The 26,227-nt window shown below is 43.4% G+C and overlaps 1 protein-coding gene across 1 annotated transcript in view; it reads right to left on the reverse strand.

Annotated features, from left to right (window-relative positions):
* Positions 1-3,215: 3,215 nt before the first annotated feature.
* Positions 3,216-26,227, reverse strand: part of GNAI2 (G protein subunit alpha i2) — a 158,772-nt gene continuing 135,760 nt past the window's right edge. The window contains exons 5-9 of the mRNA XM_066613513.1: positions 25,344-25,472; positions 9,337-9,466; positions 7,914-8,067; positions 5,165-5,390; positions 3,216-4,404 (exon numbers count right to left, since the gene is read on the reverse strand). Of these exons, the coding sequence (XP_066469610.1) occupies positions 5,200-5,390; positions 7,914-8,067; positions 9,337-9,466; positions 25,344-25,472 (604 nt within the window). The 3' untranslated portion in view covers positions 3,216-4,404; positions 5,165-5,199. The remainder of the gene's footprint in view (positions 4,405-5,164; positions 5,391-7,913; positions 8,068-9,336; positions 9,467-25,343; positions 25,473-26,227) is intronic.

Consider the following 26,227-nt stretch of genomic DNA (forward strand, 5'->3'; position numbering starts at 1 on the left):
TGTGGTAGACTGTTCCCACTAAAAGCTGGAGGAGGCCAAAGGGAAGTTTGACTGCAGCACTTAGAAATCTACCAAGAACCTGCCACAACACCCTGCAAGAACTCCAGAAGACAGGAAGAGTCTGACATGGACACCAGGGATATTTTTGGAACAGTTCACCAGTGAAAAACTTGGAAACCTAATCCCTGAAATAAAGGCAAAATACTAGTCAAAATCTTCAGTCTATGGCAGGGGTGTCACATTGTCTTTCTGACACTGTGCTGGGGGGCAGGGAAAAAATTTACATTTCAAATTAGAATAAATTTACATAAGTTTACATAAATGAATATATTAAAGATGAACTTATATGAATGAATGAAGGTCTTGCAATAGCTCAAGGCCTATAAAAGGCCTTGCACAAAGCAAGGCTGGCCTTTCCTTTTCTGCTGCTACTGCATCACAGATGTGAAACAGCAAGCAGTGGAGGGAGCCCTCATCCCACAACTCACCAAGAGGTAAAACACTTGCCCTCACACTGAGAGCAGTTGCATCGGACCAGTGCAGGTTCCAACAAATCACCGGAGGCTCATTGGAGACTGGGAGCTCCCTGAGGGCTGCATTGAGAGGCCTCGAGGGCCACAAGTGGCCCCAGGGCCGGGCTTTGGGCACTCCTGGTCTATGGGTTGAGATTTAGGTTTTAATTCCTTCTCATTAAAGCATTTTCTAACCACTATTTTCTCCAATTTAGTTTTCCTCCACATTTTTCAAACCATCCAGGGCCTCCATACAAGTGTAGCAGCAACAGCTGGCAACCAATTTCATTGACCTTAACCTAATCACAGAGGACAGACTAACCATCAGAAGATGTAAAGGATAAAGCAGGAGGTTTGGCTCATCTGTATGTTTCAAAGGCTTGTATTCGTGTAGCACAGATTTGTTTCCTCAGCTGGGAAAGGGGGCATGTCAATGTATTAAATAATTTCATTTCTGTGAAATTTTAAAGAGGAGAACAATCTCTACCTCCAACATCAAATTGGCCAATGGTTTGAGACAACTACCAGCTGCTGATCATTATTTTGCTATATGTACTAGCTAGTTTCATCAAGAAAAAGTGCAAGATTCAACAAATCAAGCATCAAAACTATCATGTTCTTTTTGTTTGATTGCGTTTCTCTGTTGCCCCTTTTCTCTCAAAGTTTCCTACTTCCTATTAGTATGATGACGTTTTGCAGCCATGAGAAAATCATAAATGTGTCTTGTAAATAAAGAGCCATTTGCTTTCTGTTGCAATTTGCTTTCTGTTATAACAAAAGATCAACTAGGAACCCAAGGAATTTTTCTGATTCTGTTGGACCTCTGTAACAATGCCTTTAGCTTGGCTAATGCTGCAATATAACACAAAAAGGTCAGAGAGTAAGGCTGCAATCCTATACATCAGTGGTTCTCAAACTTCTCGGGAGTTTTACTCCCAAGTTAAGTCTTTGCAGGGGAGAGGGTGAAGGCAGCAACACAATCCCCAGGATCATGTCACTAAGGGGGGTACTTTTACTCCTTGCAGGCTGCTGCAAGCTAGCTCCAGGAGGTGCGGGGAGCCCTGCGCAGTCCCCCGCAGGGCTTCCCAATGCTTAGACCAGTGAAAAAAAGCAATCGGAAACCCTGGTTGTGATCGTGTAAGTGGAAGTGGTTTCCGATCAGTTTTTTTTACCATTCTAAGCATCGGGGAGCCCTGTGGAGGGCTGTGCTGGGCTAGGCATACTTTCTGGATCCTGGGGATTGTGTCACTGCCTCTCCGCCTTTTAAATGAACTGGGGATCTTTACATGAGCTGGTAGGTCACGACCCACCAGTTTGAGTACAACTGCTATACACATTTACCTGACAACAAGTTCCATTTAACTCAATAGGGCTTTCTTTTGTGTAGACAAGCATAGGATACACATGTATGTTGTGGTTAGTCAGCACCAGTGGAACAGAGAATACAGTGAACCCTCCATATCTGGGGATTCCATCATACGTGTGTTCTGGACCCTTGGCTAGACCCACTGAAGACCTCCCAGAGGCAATCAGAACCTTGTTTTTTGAGGCTCCACAGGGCCCCAGAATGCCACCTGGAGGAGTTTCACAGAAAACCAGAAGTTGCCTTTAAACTCCTCTGGGTGGCATACTGAGGCTTGCAAAGGCTCTGTGAGTGACCAGAACAAGGTTCCAGTTGCATTTGGCGCTCCTGTGAGTCAGAACCCACGGATTCCATTATCTGCAGGGGGTTTGTGAACGGATTCCTGTGGATACCAAGGGCCTACCTGTATATGGATTCACTTCTCAGGATCGGTCAACATGACTTGCAGCAGATGTACATTAACTGATCCCGTAAATTCCCTCTCACACATTATTTCTCTCCAAAAGACAGACTTTGTGGGCTGGTGTTACCACTACTCTCCCGCCCACATTATTCCCAGACTGAGGTATGTAACTGGAATTTCAGAGATTATTTTCACCAATACTTGAAGGCATTTAGAGCCCAATCCTATTCTTCCCTTACCCCCACTGATGCAATTGTGCCAAAATGTCTACCACTGTATCTTGTGGGGGGGGGGGAGCAGTTGCAGAGGACTCCCTCTAGGTCACGGAACAATCATTCCCTTACCCAGGGTAATCTTTTGTGGCATGGAGGAGTCTACTCAAACCTGCGGTAGCTAAGTAGCTGGCACAGATCTGTGAGGACCTGTGCCATGGGATTGGACTCGAGAACGGGGTTAGGATTTGGTGGCCGCTGCTCCTGTACCCACCCCCACCTGGACCCAATTTACTTTCTCCCTGCCTCCATCACCACCCCATCCCTTGCCCTGCTCCTGTTACTGCCTCATTTCTCCCCATTCCACCCTCCTGCCTACCTCGCCTTGTTACCTTTGATGGTGGGCAGCTCCAGATCCTTTGACACGGGCAGGAGGGCTTTCCTTTGGACGGAGGAGTACCTGGCAGCCGATATTCAAGATAGCCAATTCAGAATCATGCAAGCCTCAAGATCCTTGAAATCCAAGGGGTGCTAGATGGGCACTATGGACCATAAAGCAGGCTTCTCTTCAAATTGGGTTCTGTTCTTGAAACCACAATTCAAAGCAAAATGGACTAGGAAGTTCATTTGGCATGCACAGACAAGTTTCCTTTGCTGAATCATTGACGTGGGCAAGGTCTAGCTGGGAGCTGACAGAGAAGCAAATGTAGCACAAACAGGACTTTCTTTCTACATTTTATTATTTCAAACCATGTGAACAATTTGGTAAAACATTTGTGATAAAAGCTAGGCGGCGTCTTGACGGTTACTAATAGCCCTGCTGCCCAGTGACTGCAGGACAGGCAGGGCTGCTTACATACAGCAGTGTTTCCTCAACTGACGCTACAATTAGAGCTAAGAAAATACATTAAAATAGACCTGGCAGTACAGCAACCTCAGGAGCACCCCCAGGCTCTGGGCCGGGGCACAATGGAAAAAAGTTGACATCAACATTGCTTAGTCCTTAGTGGAATCTTAGCCCTTAAGAGCCTAATTCTGTGGCCAGGAAGAAACATGTTTAAAACCCATGGGCGCTGCCCCCTCAATAGAAAACTTGGCCTGGACCACAGCAGAAAGGGAGAGAAAGGCTAGAGAAAGGATGGGGGGGGGGGGAAACCCATTTTATCCAAATCTAAACACAATGCACATTGAAGCAAACTAGGAAACAGATGTAAACATACAGACACCCTCAAGGCACAAAATTTACTAGAGAAGATGAGCTCATATCGGGTAACTCAACGTTTACTACCTGACATTTTAAATAAGGTTTTTTTAAAGAAGGGTTTCTTTAAAAAAAAAAATCAACTTTTCACACACTAATTGGCTTTTAGAGGAATGTTTTTGTTTTCTTGCTGGTCTGTGTAAATGACAGAGGAGCTGAGAAGCTGCCCCATGGCAAGAGCTCCTCCTCATGGAAGGTGGGAAACCAAATGGACAGCAATTGCTTTGGCAGAGTCAGACAGAGGGTTACTTGGACCAGAGAAATTTCTCACGTCTCAGAAAAGTAGGAAAGAGCATTAGAAAAAAAATGTCCAAAGTCCTCTGACCTGCTACCTTCTGCACTTCAGCTTTAAAAAAATATGTGGACATACATGGAAATGTTACAGCTATGGCAGGCCACCCATCATTGGCTCTTGAATAAGACTTTGTGGGCACAGGGAGAAGAGACAAACAGCCTGCAGCAGGCACCTGGGACAGCACAGAGCAGGGGGAGCAATGGAGCTTGTCCCTTGGACAGCAGAAATCTCCAAAGTCTCATCATTAGGAAAATGAAAAGGAATGAAACAAAAATTTAAGAAGCAGAAGTCGTTAAATGGTGCAGTCCTCCCTTCATCAACACCAGCCTCTTCCTCATATGGAGCAGTTCAAGTAATCCTGCAAAAGAAATCATCGTTAAGAATATTTATACATTGCTTTTCAACAAAAAAGTTCACATAAGTGGTTTACCATGCTAAATAGAGGTCATATAAGGTGTGCATTAGTCACAGGCAACAGAGAATCCCTGGAACAGTCTCTATAGCCTGCTGTCTCCAACTTCCTGCACAACTGTGAAAGGTGAGTGACATGACTGTGAACTGACTTGTACATTTATGTACACACAAATGCTTAGTTCAGGGGTCAGAATAGAGTCAGGCTGTATTTAGCAGCCATTCCACATGTGGCCTTCAGTTCAGACCCCTACCTAGTCCTATATAGTTCACAGAGCCTTAGGTCACATTTTTTTTAAAATTACCTTTCAATCATTTTTTAAATAAAATAAAAATATATAAATTTAAATATTGTAAATGGATAAAATATAAATTATTTATCGGAATCTATTTGGAAAACTCCATAGGGGCAGTAAAACGGTTTAGAGAATATGCGCTGCTATCTCAACAAAACAATGCCTATAGCTACTTCTGAGTGGTACAGTTCAATACTGAAATTCAGATGGGAGCTAAATTCTGATGGATCATCTTCATGAGCCTAGAAGTGTGCCCGAAGTGGCCAGGTATATGCAAATCAGATGAGGGATAAACAGTTGATCTCCCCAACACTGCCTGTGTGCATGTCTTTTTTGTCAAACGGATGCACGTGGCACTATTCTTAAGCAGCAGCATATCTGATTACTTGCAGTATCCAAGCAGTGCCTCACCTTCCTGTGTTCCTCAGTAGATTCCACCTGAAGCGCTAGAAGAGCCCGCAGTCCTTCAGGTTGTTTTTGATGATGACATCAGTGACCGCATCAAAGACAAACTGTACGTTCTTGGTATCAGTGGCACAGGTGAAGTGAGTATAGATCTCCTTGGTGTCTTTCCTCTTGTTCAGGTCCTCAAACTTGCTCTGGATGTAGCCTGCAGCCTCATCATACTTGTTGGCCCCTGAAAGGAAGGACACAAGACAGGACCAGATAAGGCTGGTGTGTTCTTTTCAGTAGTGTGTATGATCCTGGTATCTACTTGCCATTTTTACCAGCAAGTAGCCCATAGTAGGGAGGTGTTATAAAAGCTGAGTGGGAGTCTGGTCCCATAAAAGCTCTGCTCCCCTCAGTGCCTGGTGAGCTGACTCACCAAGTGCCAAGGGAAATGCACTGTCCCACTGGCTCTTTCCCATGAAACCCAGAGCAATATAGCTTAGTGGCACAGAGCAAGCAGCAACACTAAAATGAATAAATCCACCAGGCCAGTGCTTCATATGCCACTGAACTGGAGAAGTTGGTCTCTAGAGAAAGAGAGAGAGATCTCATTGCAAATTTCCTAAGAAGCTGATGCGTCTGCTGACCGTTTTTACAAAACTGCCATCCTGCAATAGCACTGGTAATTAAGTCATCATCTTCTCTCTCTCTCTCTCTCTCTCTCTCTGCTACACTGGACAAGAAAAAAAAAGGTACTTCACTGACTGACATATTGTTCAGATTTCTCACTTACACTTTCAGGCCTGCCCTGTGACAATTTCTTTCTGCCAGCAAAGCTAGAAATACCCGAGATGAGATACAGCTTGGCTGTGAAACATGGTCTGCTTGATAATCTACAGGGCAATGCTTCCTGAAAAATGGAATGTGCTAAATGCTCAACATAAGTCTGGATGTTAGCTGTCAGCAGCTGCATTTGCTTGCAGAGAAATCTCATGACTTGAGCTGACAGTCAATGCTGCCTTACCCAAACCAGTACATTTCCCATGGTCTTGCTTAAAGAATGCACATTAGAAGAGGTGACTTAAACATAGCTACTTGCACTGCAGAACCCTGAGTCCTAGAGGAAGTAAATGAAGATGAAGGGAGCAAAGGATTCTATCTAGGAAGACCAATGTGCAGAACAAATCCCAGAGTGCTTGCTGATTATGCTTATGCCATGTTGTCTGTACTGTTGAAGCAAAGTCACTTTGCCTTGTTCTTTTTCCTACTCAGAAGCAGCAGCCACATAACCTGGGGACAGACTCTCATTGTAGTTGAAGGGCTTTATCAGCAAGAGAAAATTCTCACTGCTGTGCAGAACATCCTACTGTGCAGAACAAGCACAAAAACAAGACCGCCTCCTTTCCCCACTGCCAAAGTCTTCATGAATGGTAAATGCTAGATATCAAGGGCCCAGTTCTAATTAGCTGCAGCAACACTTGTTGATCAAAATGCAGACTGAGTGCTTCCTGAATTTCAATTCCACCCTGTATATCCCAGGACCTTCCTTCTCGACCTTTCATAAGCAACAGAGCTTATATTTGCTCTCACGCTGCTTTACTCAACCATAAAATAAAAATCCAACAGCACAAGAACTCAATTCAGAAAGGGAGTTTTGTAGCATCTTAAAGACTAACATTTCTTGTGACCAGGTTTTATGTGCCACAATAAATCTGAAACCCTGCAAAACTATTTTTGTGTGTGTGCGTGCGTGATCACTGTAACAGACCGACATGCATCTTCCCCACCCTGAAACTTAATTTTTCCTAGGCAGGGTTGTGTACTTATCTGCACATATGCATGCATGACTACCCTCTAGTACACGCAACCAGAAAGGCTTCCTAGAATCAAAACGTACAACTTTCAGAGGAAGATTACTACTGTTCTTATGCCACCAATAATAAATCAGACAAACCAGTCATGGCCATTTATCCTTAGATTTCAGAGATGAGATAGAGGGTCACAATGCTCCTGAAAGGGTTAGAACAATTGGTAGTGTATTACCACTCATATATTTCTAAGAGACATTACTGCGTAGGCAGGTCAGCTGCCCTGAGGGTTCCAGTTGGAGAAGGAATGCAGGATATAAATATTTTAGTAAACTCGTGCTTCAGAAGAGGCTATGTGCAGTAAGGGTTACAGTTAGCAATTTAAAAAGTATGTATCTGTTTACACACTCTGCCCAGCAGAAACCCGTGTATGCGTGTGGGTGTTGTGGGGGAGGAGAGAAATACAACTATCTGCTACTTTATATAAGCTATAATGCATCCACTGGTCACATAACGATATGCTCAATTCCCATAATCTTTCCACAAACACACTGTAAGGTTCATAAGTTCTCTCCTATGCATAACAACTGGCTTGCTGTCCACCAAATATAAACATTCTTCCATTTGACCATCCTATGATTTATTGCTCCATTGCAAATCTGTCTGTTTCGGAACTGGAGTTCAGGATGGATCTCCCAGGCATTAGTAATCATTTCAGGGTTAAATATTTGGTGCGGAACCACCAGGTTTTATCTTTGTGCTAAAAGGAAAACATTGTGAATGGAACTTGTTAGGGAATTAGGTATAGCAAAGATAAATTTGGCATAAGGATTTTCTTGAAAGGGAAATTTATTCCTCCCTACATCAGTCTAAAGACTGTGGTCCCAGGTCAAATTGATCATGACTAACCATCTACAGGATCCTGAGCTAATGTCTGAAGTCAAAGGAAAATGGCACAATACCTGTGTACTCTGGGAAGCAAATAGTCAAAGGGCTGTGGATGATCTTCTCTTCAAAGAGATCCTTCTTGTTGAGGAAGAGGATGATGGATGTGTCTGTAAACCACTTGTTGTTACAGATGCTGTCAAATAACTTCATGCTCTCATGCATACGATTCTGCCAAGACAACAAATACCCTGAGCGGGGAAGTGTGTTTGGAACCACCAATGAAAATAGCACTGATGGGAGTGGGAGATTGCAGGCTAGGAGTACTGGGAGACCTCAGTGAAGGCCTTGCCAACATTTTCTGCCACTGCTAGTAGCCAACGTGTAAGATTTGATGCTCAGCTCTGGAAGTGAGCTTAAATCTAGACTATAATAGAGATGCATTTAGCAATGAAGTAACAGCGTGCACCAGAAAAATTCAGGAAGAAGAGCCATCAGGTTCCTGTATCCAAATGTTGTGAACAGACAATGGACAGTTTTAAATCACCAGGCATTCTGCTTATTAAAGTACTAACCTACAGCATAAGCAGAAATTAGAAGTTACTATTGGAATCAATTTTAAAGCACTTCTTTATTCTTCAGAATCAAAGTACTAAAACATATTCCCCCCTATTTCTTAGTCCCGTCCCCCCCCCCCCCCCATAAAAGACATTGGGGGAAAAGTTGTTACTTACACATTGATCTAGTTAGGAGGAAATCAACGTTTTGTGGAACACTTTGTGGAGGCTAGAGTGTTGTCACTCTAGCTGTGTATGAATACAGAAAGGAAACATAGCATGGGAAATGTTGTGGGGTGGGGAGGCACCATCCACAGGGCAGGGGATTAAACGGGACATTTCCAACAGCAGCATGTCCCAGTGCAGGATAGTAATTCTCATTCACCAACTTGCAGAGCCTAGAAATCTTTGACTAAAGTAGGCATTTATGCAACAGGTAGCTCATTTCCTTTAGAGCAGTGGTTCTCAAACTGGTGGGCCACGACCCACCAGTTTGTGTAAAGGTTTCCCTGTCCCTTAAAGGGACAGGGGAAAGGAAGAGGCAGGGAAGCAATCCCCAGGATCACATTCCTATGAGGTGTGAAGCGGGGTGCTTTCACTTACATTTAATTAAGTAGGGCTGCTGGAGACTGCAGGAGGTGTGAGGAGCCCTGCCCAGACCTCCACAGGCTTGGAATCTTCAGTAAAAGCGGGTGCAAAGCACTTCTGTTTTGCGATCCTGGGGATGGCATCACTGCCCTAGCCTCTCCCCTGCAAAGACTTGCTAAGGGAGTAAAGCTCCCTCAAAGTTTGAGAACCACTGCTGTAGAGAATTTAACATGAGTTAAAGAGACAAGCATAGATCAGATGAAATACCCCAAAGCATGACATACCTAGAATCAAGCAAGCATGACATACCTAATAAGCCAGCAAGGCTTGTGCTGTAACACAATTCTTTCCTTACCATCTCTTCATCTTCAGCCAGAACCAAGTCATATGCACTAAGAGCAACACAGAAGATAATGGCCGTCACTCCTTCAAAGCAATGGATCCACTTCTTTCTCTCAGACCTTTGGCCCCCCACATCAAACATCCTGCAAGTGAAAACCAGACAGTTTACTGAGGTTGGCTGCTGCGGCAACTACAGCGGAACCACATCAATGAAAAACCCAAAGGGAAAACTGTACTTCAACCACCATCCAAGGCTGGAAACAAAGTGTAATTTTGAAGCAGATTACAGCATTTTTCTGGTTCTTCACACAAAGTGGAAATTGTTCAAATCTGTAGAATGGGATGGATCAGAGAGGGGAAACGACAACAGATAACCCATAGCACTGAGCAGTTCTACTGTCCTCAACCACCACAATTAGCTGTGGCTCCCTAAGAGAAAGCTTGCTTGGACTTTCCCCTTCCTTGCATGAAAAGTATTTTCAATTTTTGGGAATAACCTGCCAGTAAGTGAGGAAGCAAGTTTTTCTGGCTATGGCATTCCATGAACAGAATGTCTAGCTGGTTAGAGCTGCATGTAGTACAAAATTCATGTTTGGAAACTGGAGCTAATGAATGCTTATTTCTTTTTCAGATGAAATTGCCAGACTAAATGGCAAGGGGATTATGGATATGGGATGGGGAAATCTTTTGGCTCTCCAAAATAGGCTAGTATCTCTCAACCATATGTACCTATTACCATAAAATATATCTATAGGATAGCAGTGCACTGTTGTATTTTGTAATGTTGTACTGAACCAGTGAGAAAAATAATAGTCATGTGCACCTAGGTGGTCAGAAAAACTAGATACAAGAGGCAAAACCCTGTTATGCATATTTTAAAAAGGAATCTGGTCCTTAATTACTTGGGCTATCACCAACAAAGAATCTCTTCCCACTTACACTGAGAGTCTCACTAGTAAGTACAAAGCAGCATCTGAATCAGTCTGATCACTGCCTCTCCACAAAAGCTGGCACTTGCTCCAAGTTTATAGATGCACACAATTGACCAAAACCTTTAAACCATTCTCATCAAGTACAAAGATTCACCAGCAGCGAACATTTTGTTGCAACTTGGAAGAGGGAATGTCACAGGAAAGTGACAACACACAAAAAGTAGAAATGAAATGTTTATATAGGAAAAATGAATAATTATTGCAAAATGGCCCAGTTCTATGTATAAGTTAAAGGGAAAGTTTACTTTAGAACTGTTTTGCAAGGATTATGCAATACATTTAAAATGTATACCACCACTGTGGATCAATGACGATGGCAGATAACACATATTTCTGGAAGAGTTGAGGGGGAAAGACAATAATATATTGGGAAATAATTAATATGCCCCACAAGGTCTCTTGAATAGATTTACCCTTGGATTATCTGACAAGTTCTACTGCCAAGAAAACTTCACACCCATTCTCAAAACAGAAGATAAGGACTGAGATGGAAATCTGCTAACAGCACTTGAAACACTCTATGTTGCTAGAGGAAAAATGAAGTGGCAAAGCAACTCAAATGTGCACAGGAAACACTGCAGTGTGGCCTGCATTCTGCACAACAGGCCCAGGGGCTCTGAAACCGGAGGAGATTCTATCTGCAAACTTCTAAAATTCTCTTTCGACAAGATAATGACCACCTCTCTGCTCAAATCTTGAGTAACACTGGCAGTCTGATGAGTGTTTGGAAAAAGTCTGGAAAAGCATCAAGTTCTTGTGGGGACCAAATATGCTCATTTGGAATACACGCTCTTGCTGAAACAACAGAATGCATTTGACATAAGCTGCTCACACTTGGTCCAGTTCGGGTGTCCAAAACAAGCCATGGCAAGCCTCAAACCTATATGAAAGGAAGAAGATCAGAAACTTACATTTGTGGTTTGCAGCAAACCACAGTTCCCCATTACACCTTAATCCAAACTAGTTTCCCATAGGCAGACACAATGAGAAATGGCAGTTGGATACAAGCTGCTAAATGGAAGCTTCTAATATGTTCCTCTTGTGTGTAAAGGAGAAGGTGCATGAGCCTGAGACCTGCTAGGGCTTGTTCTTGTCACAGCACACCACGGTCATGTGAACAGGGCCTTAACTTCAACATGCAGACAGGGTGAAACTTTGCAGTATGAAACACTGAGCATAAAGACGCAAGGGAAATCAACGGGAGGAGAGAGACTTTGGTTTATGCTCATGCACTTCAGGACAGCCTGACAAATCCATCCACAAAGTCACTAGCCACAAAAGAAACAAAACAAAAACCATTTACTAGCTTGACTGTCCTTGTATAGGAATGTATATAGTTTGTGACCCAAAAGAAAAGAAAGACACAAATATTTTGGCCAAGCTTCGCTGCCAGGTTACTGTCAATGCTTATTTGCCACAAGGCAATTGGCTACCTGCAAGCCTGACTGAGACACATCATTAGCTCAGTCTTGCTGCAGGTACTATGAACTGAGTTACAGTTCTGTAAATGTTAAGTAGTAGTATCTACTAATACAAAGGGGAGCATGCCAACAGAAGGAAAAGATTCAAGAGGCAAAATCAATTACTTAAATCAGTAATTCCCAACATGTTTCAAGTGTCTTCATGGGGGATTTTATTCAGAAGTCAGCTAGATGCAAAAGCAGACCTCCTAATATGCTATACATAAACTGTCTTGTTAAGACATGCCAAAGCCAGATTAAGGTCATCAGGTCAACAGCTACCTGTTTCCCACTTGCTTTCCTTATCCTGGATGTTCTGTATTTTCTACAATGAACTGTGAATTCAATCTTGTTGAGGAAAAGTGAATAAATCTCTCCTGGCTCACAGCACATCAAGAGTAACAAACAAAGACTGTTAGGTGTCCACAGACAGACAATTATGATTTCTCTCAAAGTGCAATTTGTCTATTAAAATCTTTTGGATCCACATCTTTTGCAAATTTACTAGCATTTGAGATATCACCTTGCATTATTCTATATACACAGGATAGGCAAGTGATCAGAACACTGTTGGATCCGGCTACGGTGGCCCATGTGACATTTCATTTAGACTACTGCAACAAACTCTATGTGGGGCTGCCCTTGAAGGCAGCCTGGAATTTGCAATTAGTGCAGAATGCAGCGAACCATGTGGTCACTGGAGTTCAGCAGTTTGATTCTGCCATGTGGCTGCTTGAGCAGTTGCACTGGCTGCCCGTTCAATTCAGAGCCCAATTCAAGGTGCTGGTGATTACCTTCAAAGTCCTAAACAGTATGGAACCAGGATATCTGAAGGACTGCCTTCTCTCACATAATCCTTCCTGTCCCCAGTGAAAATCAGGGAGGGCCCTGTTTAGAATACCACTGCCTTCTGAGAACTTTGAATTGTTTTATTTATTTTAAATTGTGTTTTGTGTTGCAAGTAACTCTAAGTCATGGAAAAGTGACATAAAAATCATCTACCTTCAAATGCTATTATTTGTATCTTGTCTTCCTATAATAAAATTTCCAGGGTAACTAACAATTAATCAAACCATAAAGCAAGATGAGAACTCAGTTAAGAAACCTAAGTACATCTTAAATGTGGAGGTGGAGTTATATGGGTTCCAAGCACCCTAGCACTTTATAGGCCAAAAAAGTTTGAATTGTGTCTGGAAAAAGGTCAGAAGCCAGTGAACACAGAAATTGCATTCTAACACAGATTCAGCTCTGGTCAGCAGTTTGGCTGCTGCATTTTGGGTCAGCTGAAGTTTTCATACATTGTTCAAATGGAGAAAGGTTATATTGTATCATTACCACCACCAGCAGCATTTATATACCACTTTTCAACCAAAAAGTTAACAAAGCAATTTACAAAGAAAATCAAATAAGTAAATGGCTCAAATAAAATAACTAAATATAATACTAGCCCATCCTCCACTTCAGCCAGATCTGGTGCGTTGACAAACAGATCGGTTGTGGTTGGCAACCGAATTGGACAAATATACTCTTGACCATGATACCACCAGGGCATCCAGGTTTGAGGCCAGAACCAAGAGCAGCCCCAACCTGTGAGTCTGTGTGTTCAAGGGGAGTGCTACCACATACAACATAGCCTGAACCCCAGTTCCCAGAGTAGCAGTTCTACTGAGCAGGGGAACTCTCTGGACAAAACTTCAGCTCACTCACCTCCATCTAGTCCATTGCATTAGTTATATAAACCTTTCTTCTACCATGCAACTCAAGCTGGTACAAATCAGATTCTCAGGCAATCATCCATTGGACCAGGCCCAGGCTTGCTTAGTTTCATCAAGGTAGCTGCATCATGTGCCCTCAGCCCATGCTCTGGGACCCAGATACTGACTGACTGCACACATCTATTCAGAATTTCAACAGCTTCCTTGGAATGCAAGGGAAAAGGATTCCAAATCCCTGGATGACTACCTCCAGTTGTTTTATGTAGAAACATAGCTGATAAGAGGTGGGATATTACAGGCCAAGTGCCCCGTGTCTAGCAGCAGTCCCCAACTGCCATGCAATTTCTGAATGGATTTTAAAGCAATGTTCCTACACAGTTTACTTTTATTTAAGACCATCTAATGGAACTGGCATCCAAAGACCACAATGACATCTACAACCTACTGGAAACCACCCCTGTAGGATACTACCCCAATGCTTTTCTGAACTCATGAAGTCATAGTTTTTGTACACCAGAACTAGACGTGAGCACCACAGACATGATAGTAACTCATAGCATAACCTTTTCAATGATGAGTCTGTTAAATGCAACCACTTTCCAACACAGCCCTTGTGCTAACTGCTCACAGCACTTCTTGTGTTATCATCCTAGGAATCCAGTGGGGCATGGTGGCAGGCCAGTCTTATCCCATAGTTTAGATGGGAGTCAAATTGAGGCATGGTGGCTTGCCTAAGGCTACTTCTCAGAGTTCTTACATAAAGTTTGAACCAGTGACTCCCCACGTCCCTTTCTTAACCATGATGCTACACCAGTGTTTCTCAAACTGTGGGCCTGGACCTACTAGGTGGGTCGTGAGCCAATTTCAGGATCCCCATTCATTTCAATATTTTATTTTTAATGTATTAGACTTGATGCTCCCATGGTAGGTGACTGCATTTGGGGAAATGTTACCCGTCTGTACTTTTAACAAGCTACTATGTATATTCTTTTAACAATGATAGCAAATGAAACTTACTCCTGGGTCAGTGTGGGTAGGATTGCAGCCTAGGATTGTTAAAAAATTTCCTGCTGGATGATGTCACTTCCGGTCATGACATCACTTCTGGTAGATCCTGACAGATTCTCATTCTAAGAAGTGGGTCCCAGTGCTAAATGTGTAAGAACCACTGTGCTACACTATTACTTATGCAGCTGTAAAACTGCAAATCCCATTACATATATTACAGCAAACACTTGCATAAAAGCACCAGGAACCTGCAAATAGTATGAAATGGCTTTAACTGAGTCACCCATAGGAAACACAGAAACACACATGGGACTGTCTGAAATCCAAAATGACAAATTAAATTCCCCTTGAAAATCCATCATGATGGGGAATTGATTTCAGGACTGAATTTTGCCTGCAGTGGGTTTTGTACATTCCTAATTCACATATTTGGCCTGTCCAACTTTACGGTAAACATTCCTGCTTGGTTTCCAAACTGCACAGTAAATGAATAAATAGTCTTAATGGTTTTGGTGTCCTTTCTGTTCAAATCTAAGGTTTCCTTACTGGCTAGGATTTCCTATCCCAGAAATCTAAGTATGCTACTACACCACTTGATTGTTATGATGGTGCTGAATTTAAGGGCTACTTATGTTCCTTTTTCCAGACATTTGAAATTTGGTAGAAACTGGCGTGGCAGACAGAGTGCTGGTGCCAGACCCAGGACATCGTTTCAAACCCCCACACAGGGGCCAGGGCCAGTCATGTTCCTGGCCTCATCTACCTCATAGGGTTGTTGTGAAGGTAAAGTGAGACAGGGGAGGGACAGGGAAAGAGAACAGTGTTTGCTGCTCTGAGTTCATGGAAAAAGAGCAGAATTTTTTTTTAAGGTTGTACATAATCTTTGAACATGCGCAGAGAAGTTTTCCAATCCAAGTATGCACAACAAAGATACACTCACATACTGCCATTCAAGCACTACAAAGCACACATTGCGCATAGAGTGCTGTGGGGGGGGGGGCAGGGGAGAGAGACATGCAAAGTGTCCTAAAGCATTGGCAAAACAGCTCTGCTATGAGTGAGTGAGCCTTCCCCAGTTCTGTGCTGTTTAAATGAGAGCTTCCTCCTGGCTTGCAGCCAGCCTTCTCCACTAGCACACATGGGCTGCTAAAACAGGCCACCAACGCACAGGAGCAAGCCATGTGCTCAGCCCAACAATGAGGAAACCGAGTGGGAATTCCATCCTTAGGAAAAAGTGGAGACAGGAAGTCAATGTGCCATGTAAGCAAAGGATGCTCCATAAAATATCCCCCAGTAGTCTCTCCATACCACAACTACTTACTACAGCAGTAGTCAACCTCTTTTCCATCCTTATAGAAGGGTTGATTTCAAGGGGGGGTGCTTGCAAGCACTTTTAGAGGACTTTTAGCTTTTTCGGGGTGTGGTGAGCCCTGTGGAGGTGTCTTGGAGATCGCAATAGCTTAGGTAAGTAATCCCCCCTTCTGCCCCTGGCAGTGACATGATCCTGGGGATTGTGTCGCTACCACCCACCCCCACCCTGCCTCTTAAGGGGCTAGGGATGACTGCTTCCCTGACTGGTGGATCATAACCCACTAGTTTGGGAACTAGTACTAAAGTACTCAAGACAGCTGTCATGTCTTAGTACTGAGTACTTAGTACTGAGGCCTGGCAGTGTAATGTGCCAATTGTCTCCAATGAAGGAAGCAGCATTGCATTGGAAGCAAAGTGCAAAGTTCGATCTGCATCAGATCTGTGATGGCCCACTCACATATGCAAGTAACCACCAGGTGTTGCAGCTAAGTAATTAACATGTATGTGTGATGCAACTCTCTGCTAAACCGCTGCATGGAATTTCCAGTTTCAATCAAGCAGAGATCTTATAATGAACCAGAAAATAAAATAAGGCAATATAAACTCATTTATACTAATTTATAACGCTATTAAGAGCCTGTTTCTGAAAATATTCTCCCCTTGGAGCTCAACCTAGCAGTTCATATCATCCTAAGCACAATATTGCTGAGGAATGTGTGTCCAGCTACTTCAGGCCAGTTTCTAGAAATGCCAGTGGTTTCAGATTAATGTTAACACTTTCATTAGCTCCTGGCACCTCTCATCAACTGCACGCTAGTATCTTTTTTAAACCATAGATATCCATCGGTGCATCTATACTGGCAGTTTTAAATGTCATCTCCCAAAAACATTGCATGAGGGGTTTGGGAAGTCCACACCACATCCTATGAGATCAGTGCAGCCCCACTTCCTGGCTTACTTCTGCAGAGGACTGAACATCACTGAAGAGGAAGAAACTTTTAAGCTACTGGTATGGACAAAAGTATCACATAACTTCATGGGAGGGTATGTGTGTGACACTGTTTCCCTTCTTTGATCCTGAAGCTTTTTATGGTTAATTTGTACTATAACATCTATGCAACCATTCACCAAACATCATCCTCTGCTAAGATATTTTAACATACAGGTTACTTCACTGAAGAACAGGTTACTTCAATGACTTGTCTTCATGCTACTAGAGGAGAAAACTTTTGATTCATGAAAGTCCCTATAGTTTCATGGTAGTAGCTGCCATCAATTCAGCATTCAGGAGGGAATAAAGTTCTAAAAACTTGACCCTGCAGTTCTGTGAAGAAGAATCAAGTATGTACAGAAGATGCAGAAAAATTAGTACTGAAACACTGAGGGAGAAAACAGAAATGAAATGCAGCAAGAGAGCTGATCTGTAGGCGTTCACTGTCATACGTCTAGAGTGGGAAAAGCGACCTGCGTGGCATTCACATCAAGAGGGAAAAAATTCACTGGTAATCTGGCATGGCAGGATCATGTCTGTGAAAACATATCTATCAACAAGGGCTCTTCTTGTCTTCTCATTCTAAGAACTAAATTCAGCATTTGGCAAATCTCTGCAGCCCTCATTTGATAAGTCAGTCTACTTGGAAAGCTGCCTTCCAATGCACTGCAGCAGAAACATTCCTCTACTGAGAGGCAGCTGTTGCAGGGTGTTAAGGGATGGGGAGGATGCAATCAGAAGGGCAGGAAAACACCAACTTTAGATTATCTAGGCTGGCCGTGGGGCAAACAGGGCTCCAAGAAAAGAACTTAGGGCACAATCCTAGCCAGGTCTACTCAGTCCTATTGTGTTCAATGGGACTTACTCCCAGGAAAGTGAGGTCAGGATTCCAGCTTTAGGATCACAGGGAGAGCAGCAATAGGATATTCAGGAACATAATGCAGCAGCATCTCTTTTTTATGCTTAGCTCACTGTACAAATGAAATGTTGGTTGTCTATTGCTAGGCCTAGTATAGGTTAAGCATTTATAAACTGCATTTTAATGAGGACAAGGTTAAAAATGTAGTGACTCCCTCTCTTGCTCTCCATATAGTCACAAAGTGTTTAGCAGTAGCTAGAAAAAAAAGAGTAGCACCAACTGTAATGGAAATCATATCAATTGAGTTCCACATGCTACTGTGTTAAGGAAAATGATCTGGAGCATAGGATTTGGCTTGAAGGCAGGATGCTCTCTGGAGAACAATGACCCAGAAAGAATATGTTAGTGAAAATCGAATACGCTGAGATTAGAGCTTTTCATTATAGCAAATGCTATGTTCCAAGGGCAGGTGAATGCTCCAAGTTTGCCCCCATTCTGGCTCTCACAGTAGTCCTGTTATCAGGACATCCATCACCTGTGTTAAGAGAAGCTGAATCACAGTAACAAAAGCAAACTCTCCAGTTTAATCACTGGTTTAAGGGAACTCAGTAAAACTGAGAACTAAAAGCAGATTTTCATCTTGGCCTGGTTTCCTATGCATCTGCATTGTTATGTGCACCATTAATATTGCAGGACCTCATAAAAAGGAAGCAGCAGGTAACTTAGTTGATGCAAGTCGGCATTCCAGGAACAAGGTTGAAGACCTCTGAATGCATTCTTAGAATACAATAATTGTGATACTACAAGGTTATAGTGAGAGTTCACTCTAGAGTGGGAGGAATGATGTAGCTCAGAGGTAGAGCACTTGCTCTGAATGCACAAGGCTGCAGGTTCCATGTCTGGCATCTCCAGGTAGGGCTGGAAAGGACCCCTGTCTGTTACCCTGAAGAGCTATTGCCAGTCAGTGTCTACAATACTGAGATGGATGGACCTATGGCCTGAGTCAAAATAAGGTTGCTTCCTCTTCCTATGAGTAATTGCCACCACCTCCAAATGGAATGCCATTCTAAAGAAAGGAGAGTTTAGGAGCAGACAAGCATTTTAAGTATTAAAAGAAACCACTGTGTTTCATCAACAGGGCTGTTACGTTCCGGTGATCCCTACCACACCAGTGAAAGTCCTGGCAAGACAAGAGAACACCATGCAAGGAAGTGGCAACAAGATACAGGTATCATGTTGTATTGAATGCTCCCTGGGGCATCTGGGGGAACACTGTGAGATACAGGAAGCTAGAGTATATGGCCCTTGGCCTGATCCAGCAGGGCTCTCCTTATGTTCTTAGCGTGGCACTTGAATGGTTGCATGTAAATCGATTTGTAAAGGCTTTGTAAAAGCTCAAGCTCAAGCTAAAAATAGTCAGAACATAATCTTTCTCAAAAAAGTATATACATTTCCATGAATGTGGGAACAAGTCTTTGCTACTCAAAGCAAAACACAAATCTATTCAGAAGTAAAAAACAGCCAACTAACCACATCCCCTACAAACGTCTGAGCAACATTAGTGGTGCGTCACCAACATCTAACTTCCTCTCAATCTGCTTTCTGGTCTCAGTTTTTCACACTAGGAGTGAGATTGATAGACCATTTTTTTAAAAAAACTTCAAAACCCAGCTGTTGTTTAGGGGCAAATCTAGCACACACATATATAATGTTAACACTTCTCATTTTGAGCACTTCCACTCCTTTGCTGTTCATCTATTCTAGTATCATGGCACGTGGTCCCTTAAAAAACCAGCTGCTGAGCTGAAGTACGATCTCTCATAGGCAGTTTCATCAGAAGATGTTGCCCTTTTACTGGTGGCAACTAGATTAGCGTGTCTCCCTATCCATCATGGGTTGTGTATGTATTTCATGAAGAATAAGCAAGGGATGTAGCGACAGAACCTGGCAACATGGTAATAAAATTGTCACTGCTGGTTGCTGGTACCAGCAACAATCAACTTTAGTAATTGCTGAAAGGCTTGTTATGGCAGGGGTTCTTAAACTGGTGGGTCACGACCCAGCAGCCAGGGAAGCCCTGACTCTGCTCCCTTAAGGGGCGAGGGAGATGGCATTGAAGTGATCGTCAGGATTGCGTTGCTGCTGGTGTGAAAAGGGATTCTTTTCTCCTAATACCAGCACCAGCCCCGGGGTGTGTGTGTGTGTGTGTGTGTGTGTGTGTGTGTGTGTGTGTGTGTGTGTGTCAGGAGCCCCACAGGCAACTCTGCAGGGCTTCCCAAGTCACTACAAAGCTAAAAATAGTGATCGGAACCCACTTCCAAAGTCAGAGATGGACAATTTGGGGGTGTTGTGATTTCCAGGGTGGAGATCCCCTTCACCCAGCTGGATCCAGTCTGTCAACCAACTGCCCCCAGGCTGCATTTCCTCAGGGGAGAGAAGGAGGGAGAGTATCCTGACCAACCTCCTGGCTTCACTTCTCTCCCACACACAATCACACACACTCAAGCCATCTCCTGGTAGTGTGCAAGCTAGAGCAACAAGTCAGAGATGGGAAGCCAAATGTTCTTTGGGTAAAAGCATTAGGCAGGTTTATTTAATCAGATCAAAGGAAAAGATTTATTGAAAGTTAAAATGGGACAAAAGAAAAACAGCCAAATTCTATACTTGCGCTCAAGAGGCAAAGTTCTAAATAGTTTAAAAACAGGTACTGATGCAAACTTTCCTGACTTAAAAGCATCCACTTACAATTCCATATTCTCCTAGCACCAGAGGGGCTAACTTCTTGGGAGTTAACTCTTTCCTTGCTAGACAGCATCACAGCTTTCACCTTGACTTGGCTGGGATCATGCAAGGCACAAACCACCTTTTACAGCTTCCACCTTCTCACATCTTGCTCTTGCCTATCCTATTTTAGGGAGCCTATCTATCAGTCGCCGATATGTCAGCTTGAAATTAATGGATGTTCAAATTTCCTGCTCCCAAGTCACATGACTGAACTGTGAGCGGGTATGGCCTAAACCCAGCAAGAATCCAAGAAGGTTTTTGTGTGGTTCTTGAAAGAGAGAACCTTCTATGATTATAAAAATCCCCTTGAGGGATTCAGAAATGCCTGCCTATGTAAACCGCCTTGAATAAAGTCAGAGGAGTAATCCAATGACCAGAAAGGCGGTACATAAATATCTCGTTATTTATTATTATTATTATTATTATTATTATTATTATTATTATTATTATTATTATTATTATTAATTAGGCCTTTAATTATAACTCCATAACCTCCTCACAGATCAGCAGTTCACATATCTCCTTCTGTGGTATTTTTAACTTGGAAATCACTTTCTTCACTACATCTAACCTACTCTTCTCTCTCTCCTGAAAGCAGTTATTAATGAACTGACACTGTTGAAGAATTACTTTGCTTTACTGTGACATGTTTGTCATGAACTTCCCCAGGAGGCTGCACTCATTTCAGAGAGCTCCTAATTGGTGCAGTGACTCAAATCTGGTCCACTTTATAAATATCTATCCAAAGTCAGTATAACCAGTCACACTGTGAAAGAGTCTTCAACTGGATCACAGTCAGTGATATTGCTAGCACACCTTGTCACCGTGTATGAGGTTTACTGGCCATTACATGGACTCTAAAGTCTTTTACCATGTGCAGAGTGCATACAAACTTGATCTGGACCAGGGACTGAACTATGAAGCTTCTGAGAAGGAAAGCTCTCCATTTCACTACTCAGCTTGCATGTGTACCACTTTGCAAGTTGCACAAGCGCACTTTTTAAAGTGTGTTTACCATTTTCCAGGGTAAATGCACTTTAGAAATTGCCACTTGAGGACAGGCTAGTCTCTTAAGCACACACATGATGACCATGATCACGTCTTTTAAACTGTGCAAACTTCACTGAATGAAGAACAAATCTCTCTATTTCTAGCTTCCCAGGATCAACTGGTACCCTGACCTTTCTTCTTCCAAAGACACTTTCACCAAAACATACTATCAGGATATTAAGTTTGGCCTCCCATGCCTTGGTATAGCAACCAACCTCTCTTCTGTGTTGCACTGTGGCTTTAATATTTGTTTCTTGCTGTCTGAGCATTAGTAAACAAAGACTTTGCACAATGATGTCTTCCCACTGCATTCAGAAGTAGCAAAAGCAAGCAGATTACACTGGCACCATCTCAGCTGGAAGATGTTAAGCCAGAACCCTGCTATGGCTCAGCCTATTAGCTTGTTGCATCATGCATCTTGTGCTCTGATAAGAGCAAAGCAGCATGTTCTTTTTCTAATTCAACCTGGAGACATTTACAGTCCAGAGCCAGGAGTAGAAAAGGAGACAGAAAAAAGGAAAGGAAAGTGTATTCCTACAGCATGCAGACCAGGGAGAAAAATCAAGTGCCTGTCAAGACACTAAATACATTTCTTGGAACAAGATTCTCCATAATTGGCCAATGGTAAATTTGGATTTCTTATAGGTTAGACATATATTGTTCTTCTCTAATCAGTCAGCAAATGCCTTTGTGGAAAAGCAGATGATGATGATCCATGATCATATCCATGATCATATCCAGGGAAATTAAAACTGAACTTCTGCCTTCTCAGTACAAATTACCAAAGATAATGAATTCTTGTCCCAGTGGCAAATTAGAGATTGCTGCATTTCACCTGCTATTTAACTGTGATGGTCCCTGTTAGCAAATAGCACACTGTTCTAGGGATTACCCTGATTTCCAAACTCTGAAAGCAAGAAGACATTAAACAAAAGGAAGTACACAAAAAATGTATAGGTGTGATGGCAGGGGCCAAACACTTTTGTTGACCTAGCTTTTGCATTTGATTACTATTTTTCTACTGCTTTCCCAGGAGGACTACATGTCATTAACTCACTTCTTCTCCCATGGATGCCATCACTGTCGGTATACATCACAAATTCTGGTTCTCTCTATCATATTTTGAAAGTTTGTAGCTTTATGTTTACTTACTCCCCCAATAACTAATCTAGCGATGTTTTCCTACTCCCCCAAGAACTAATCTACTTTTAGGAACGTAAATGCTCCAGAGACCCTTGCTCTGTTTGGAAACTGCTACTCTATGTGGGCATATAATAGATCTGTCCCACAGGTTCTGGAGCAAAGGAATGTACTGTACAGATTTTGGGAGACGACACAGGGAGAGATGGAGTTGTTTCCATCTGGACAACAGCAAACCCTGGAATACCTCCTCCCCTCAAAAACAAAATGGGAGAGCTGTGGTCATGATTGCTAGGCTAGCTGCCAGAAGCAGGAGAAAATGAAGTGAGGTATTTTTTGTTATATCTCACTGAAGTCTTCATTCATCACTGAAGTGATATCCCAGGTGCTGCCATCTTGTATATAGTTCAGGACCCAAAGGGTCTTCCACTTAGCTAAAGGATGACTGGCCTACTCACACAGTAGTGGTTGGCAACCTTCAGTCTCGAGAGACTATGGTATTGTGCTCTGAATGGTGGTTCTGGAACAGCGTCTAGTGTGGCTGAAAAGGCCGATTCGGGAGTGACAATCCCTTCCACACTGGGAGCAAGTGCAGTCTGTCCCTGGTCTGTCTCCTTGGCTATGGGCCTTCCTTCTTCGCCTCTTTGCCTCAGTCTGTTGGCCAAGTGTTTCTTCAAACTGGGAAAGGCCGTGCTGCACAGCCTGCCTCCAAGCGGGCCGCTCAGAGGCCAGGGTTTCCCACTTGTTGAGGTCCATCCCTAAGGCCTTTAGATCCCTCTTGCAGATGTCCTTGTATCACAGCTGTGGTCTACCTGTAGGGCGCTTTCCCTGCACGAGTCCTCCATAGAGGAGATCCTTCGGGATCTGGCCATCATCCATTCTCATGACATGACCGAGCCAACACAGGCGTCTCGGTTTCAGCAGTGCATACGTGCTAGGGATTGCAGCTCGTTCCAGGACTGTGTTGTTTGGAACTTTGTCCTGCCAGGTGATGCTGACGATGCACTGGAGGCAGCGCGTGTGGAAAGCGTTCGGTTTCCTCTCCTGTTGTGAGCAAAGAGTCCATGACTCGCTGCAGTACAGAAGTGTATTCAGGACGCAAGCTCTGTAGACCTGGATCTTGGTATGTTCCGTCAGCTTCTTGTTGGACCAGACTCTCTTTGTGAGTCTGGAAAACGTGGTAGCTGCTTTACCGATGCGTTTAGCTCGGTATCGAGAGAAAGAGTGTCGGAGATCGTTGAGCCAAGGTACACAAAGTCATGGACAACTTCCAGTTCATGCGCAGAGATTGTAATGCAGGGAGGTGAGTCCACATCCTGAACCATGACCTGTGTTTTCTTAAGGCTGATCGTCAGTCCAAAATCTTGGCAGGCCTTGCTAACACGATCCATGAGCTGCTGGAGATCTTTGGCAGAGTGGGTTGTGATGGCTGCATCGTCGGCAAAGACGAAGTCACGCAGACATTTCAGCTGGACTTTGCTCTCAGTCTGGAGAGGTTGAAGAGCTTTCCGTCTGATCTGGTCCAGAGATAGATGCCTTCTGTTGCAGTTCCAAAGGCATGCTTCAGCAGGACAGCGAAGAAAATCCCAGAAAAGGTTGGTGCAAGAACACAGCCCTGCTTCACTCCACTTTGGATGTCAAAGGGGTCTGATCTGGAGCCATCGAAGACAACAGTGCCCTTCATGTCCTTGTGGAAAGATCTGATGATGCTGAGGAGCCTGGGTGGACATCCGATCTTGGGGAGAATCTTGAAGAGGCCGTCTCTGCTGACCAGGTCGAAAGCGTTTGTGAGATCTATGAAGGCTATAGAGAGTGGCTGTCGTTCCCTGCATTTCTCCTGCAGCTGTCTAAGGGAGAATACCATATCAGTGGTGGACCTGTTGGCTCAAAATCCACACTGCGATTCTGGATAGACACTCTCTGCAAGTACCTGGAGCCTCTTAAGTGCAACTCGGGCAAACAGCTTTCCTACAACGCCAAGGAGAGAGATGCCGCGGTAGCTGTTGCAGTCACACACAGATTAACAAAAAGGGGTCAGAATTTATGTGGGAAGGTGAAAGCTACCACCACATGTGGGAAACCTGAGGAGCCCCTCCCCTACAGCACAACTTGGATAATCTGCCCTGAGACTGGGAGGAAGAAGTTTTCCAGATGCAAAAACTGAGCCACCTTGGAACCACTGGAGAAAGAGGAAATTGGAACCTCTTCCAAGTTTGGCTCCAACAACCTACAGCAGCTAGAATGCAACAACCCATTGAAAACTATAAGACAGCAGAGATATTCAGACCTACAATGCCGCTCGCTAACCCTCTAGTACAGTGATTTTCAATCTTTTACATCTCAAAGCACACTGACAAGGCACTAAAATGGTCAAGGCACACCACCTGGTTTTCGACAACTGACAAGGCACACCATGCTGCCAGTGGGTGCTCACATCTCCCATTGGCCCTATTAATAAATGACCTTCCCCCAAATTCCTGTGGCACACCTATGGACCACTCGTGACACACCAGTGAGCCACAAGTGGTTGAAAATGGCTGCTCTAGTACATGCACTGGTACCTAAAAGCACCTTATCTGTCCTGCAATAAAAGTTAGCCTCTTCCTAGAGAAAGTTATAGCTATCAAATAAAGGTAGACCAGATGAGCCCAAAATATTCCAAGTCAATTTAAGGCAAACTGGCCTGTGCATTTAACACTTTTGTACATACTTGAAATGTAGATCCTTGAAGGTAAAATGAGTCTCTACGATTCCTGTGGTCTTCACTCTGGTTCTCAGCACATCCTGCTGGGTGGGAATGTAATCCACTCTGGCTATCCTCTCCAGATCATTCAGGTAGCTGCAATGAGAAAATGGTGATCAGCAAGTAGCTCAGTATAAATTACCAAATGCTTTAGCATGTGATTTGTAAACCTTCACTGGAGACATCTAATTTTTTTTTTTTTTTGCCAAACTGTTATATCGCATTGCAGTACAGGAGAATTTTGTTGTTCGAGGTTATGAGCTCTTAACAGACACTCTTCCAAAGAGCTACTCAGATAATCTGGGTCTGCATCCCACTCACCCTCCATCACCCTTTTAAGTTAATCATGGCTGCATAGTTACATTAATACAATGCAGCTCTCAGGAAAGAGGAAAGTATTCATCACTATGGCAACAAACCAGAGCAAGCAAGCCAGGGGCAGAGAGAGCAAAAACAATTTATGGCTCCCTGCCATTTAAAGTCAAAACAAAAAACCTTCCTTCCTGGAAAGAAGAGGGAGGTCTTAGGGGAGAGGGGAGGGTCAGGCATGAGGCAGAAAACATCGGGACAAGGCAAATTCTGTTCTAAATGCAAGTAAACCATTCAAACCTTTAGCTAAACTCCTGCCTTCCACTTACAGAGCAGTACAGAGAGGGAAAAGGCAGGGCCATGGCAGGGAACTTACAGAATATACTTCAGAGTCAGTGTACCCATGAATGTGCAGCCATCATTGATGTCACCAGAAGATTTGACATGAAGCAAAAACGCCACCAGAAGGTTTGATATGAAGCCTTCCAAAAAGCAAAGATTTGATCCTTTCAAACTGGAACATACACATATAAGAACATGAC

Source organism: Tiliqua scincoides, chromosome 2 (assembly GCF_035046505.1).
Source record: "Tiliqua scincoides isolate rTilSci1 chromosome 2, rTilSci1.hap2, whole genome shotgun sequence".
In the NCBI taxonomy this organism is placed as follows: domain Eukaryota; kingdom Metazoa; phylum Chordata; class Lepidosauria; order Squamata; family Scincidae; genus Tiliqua; species Tiliqua scincoides.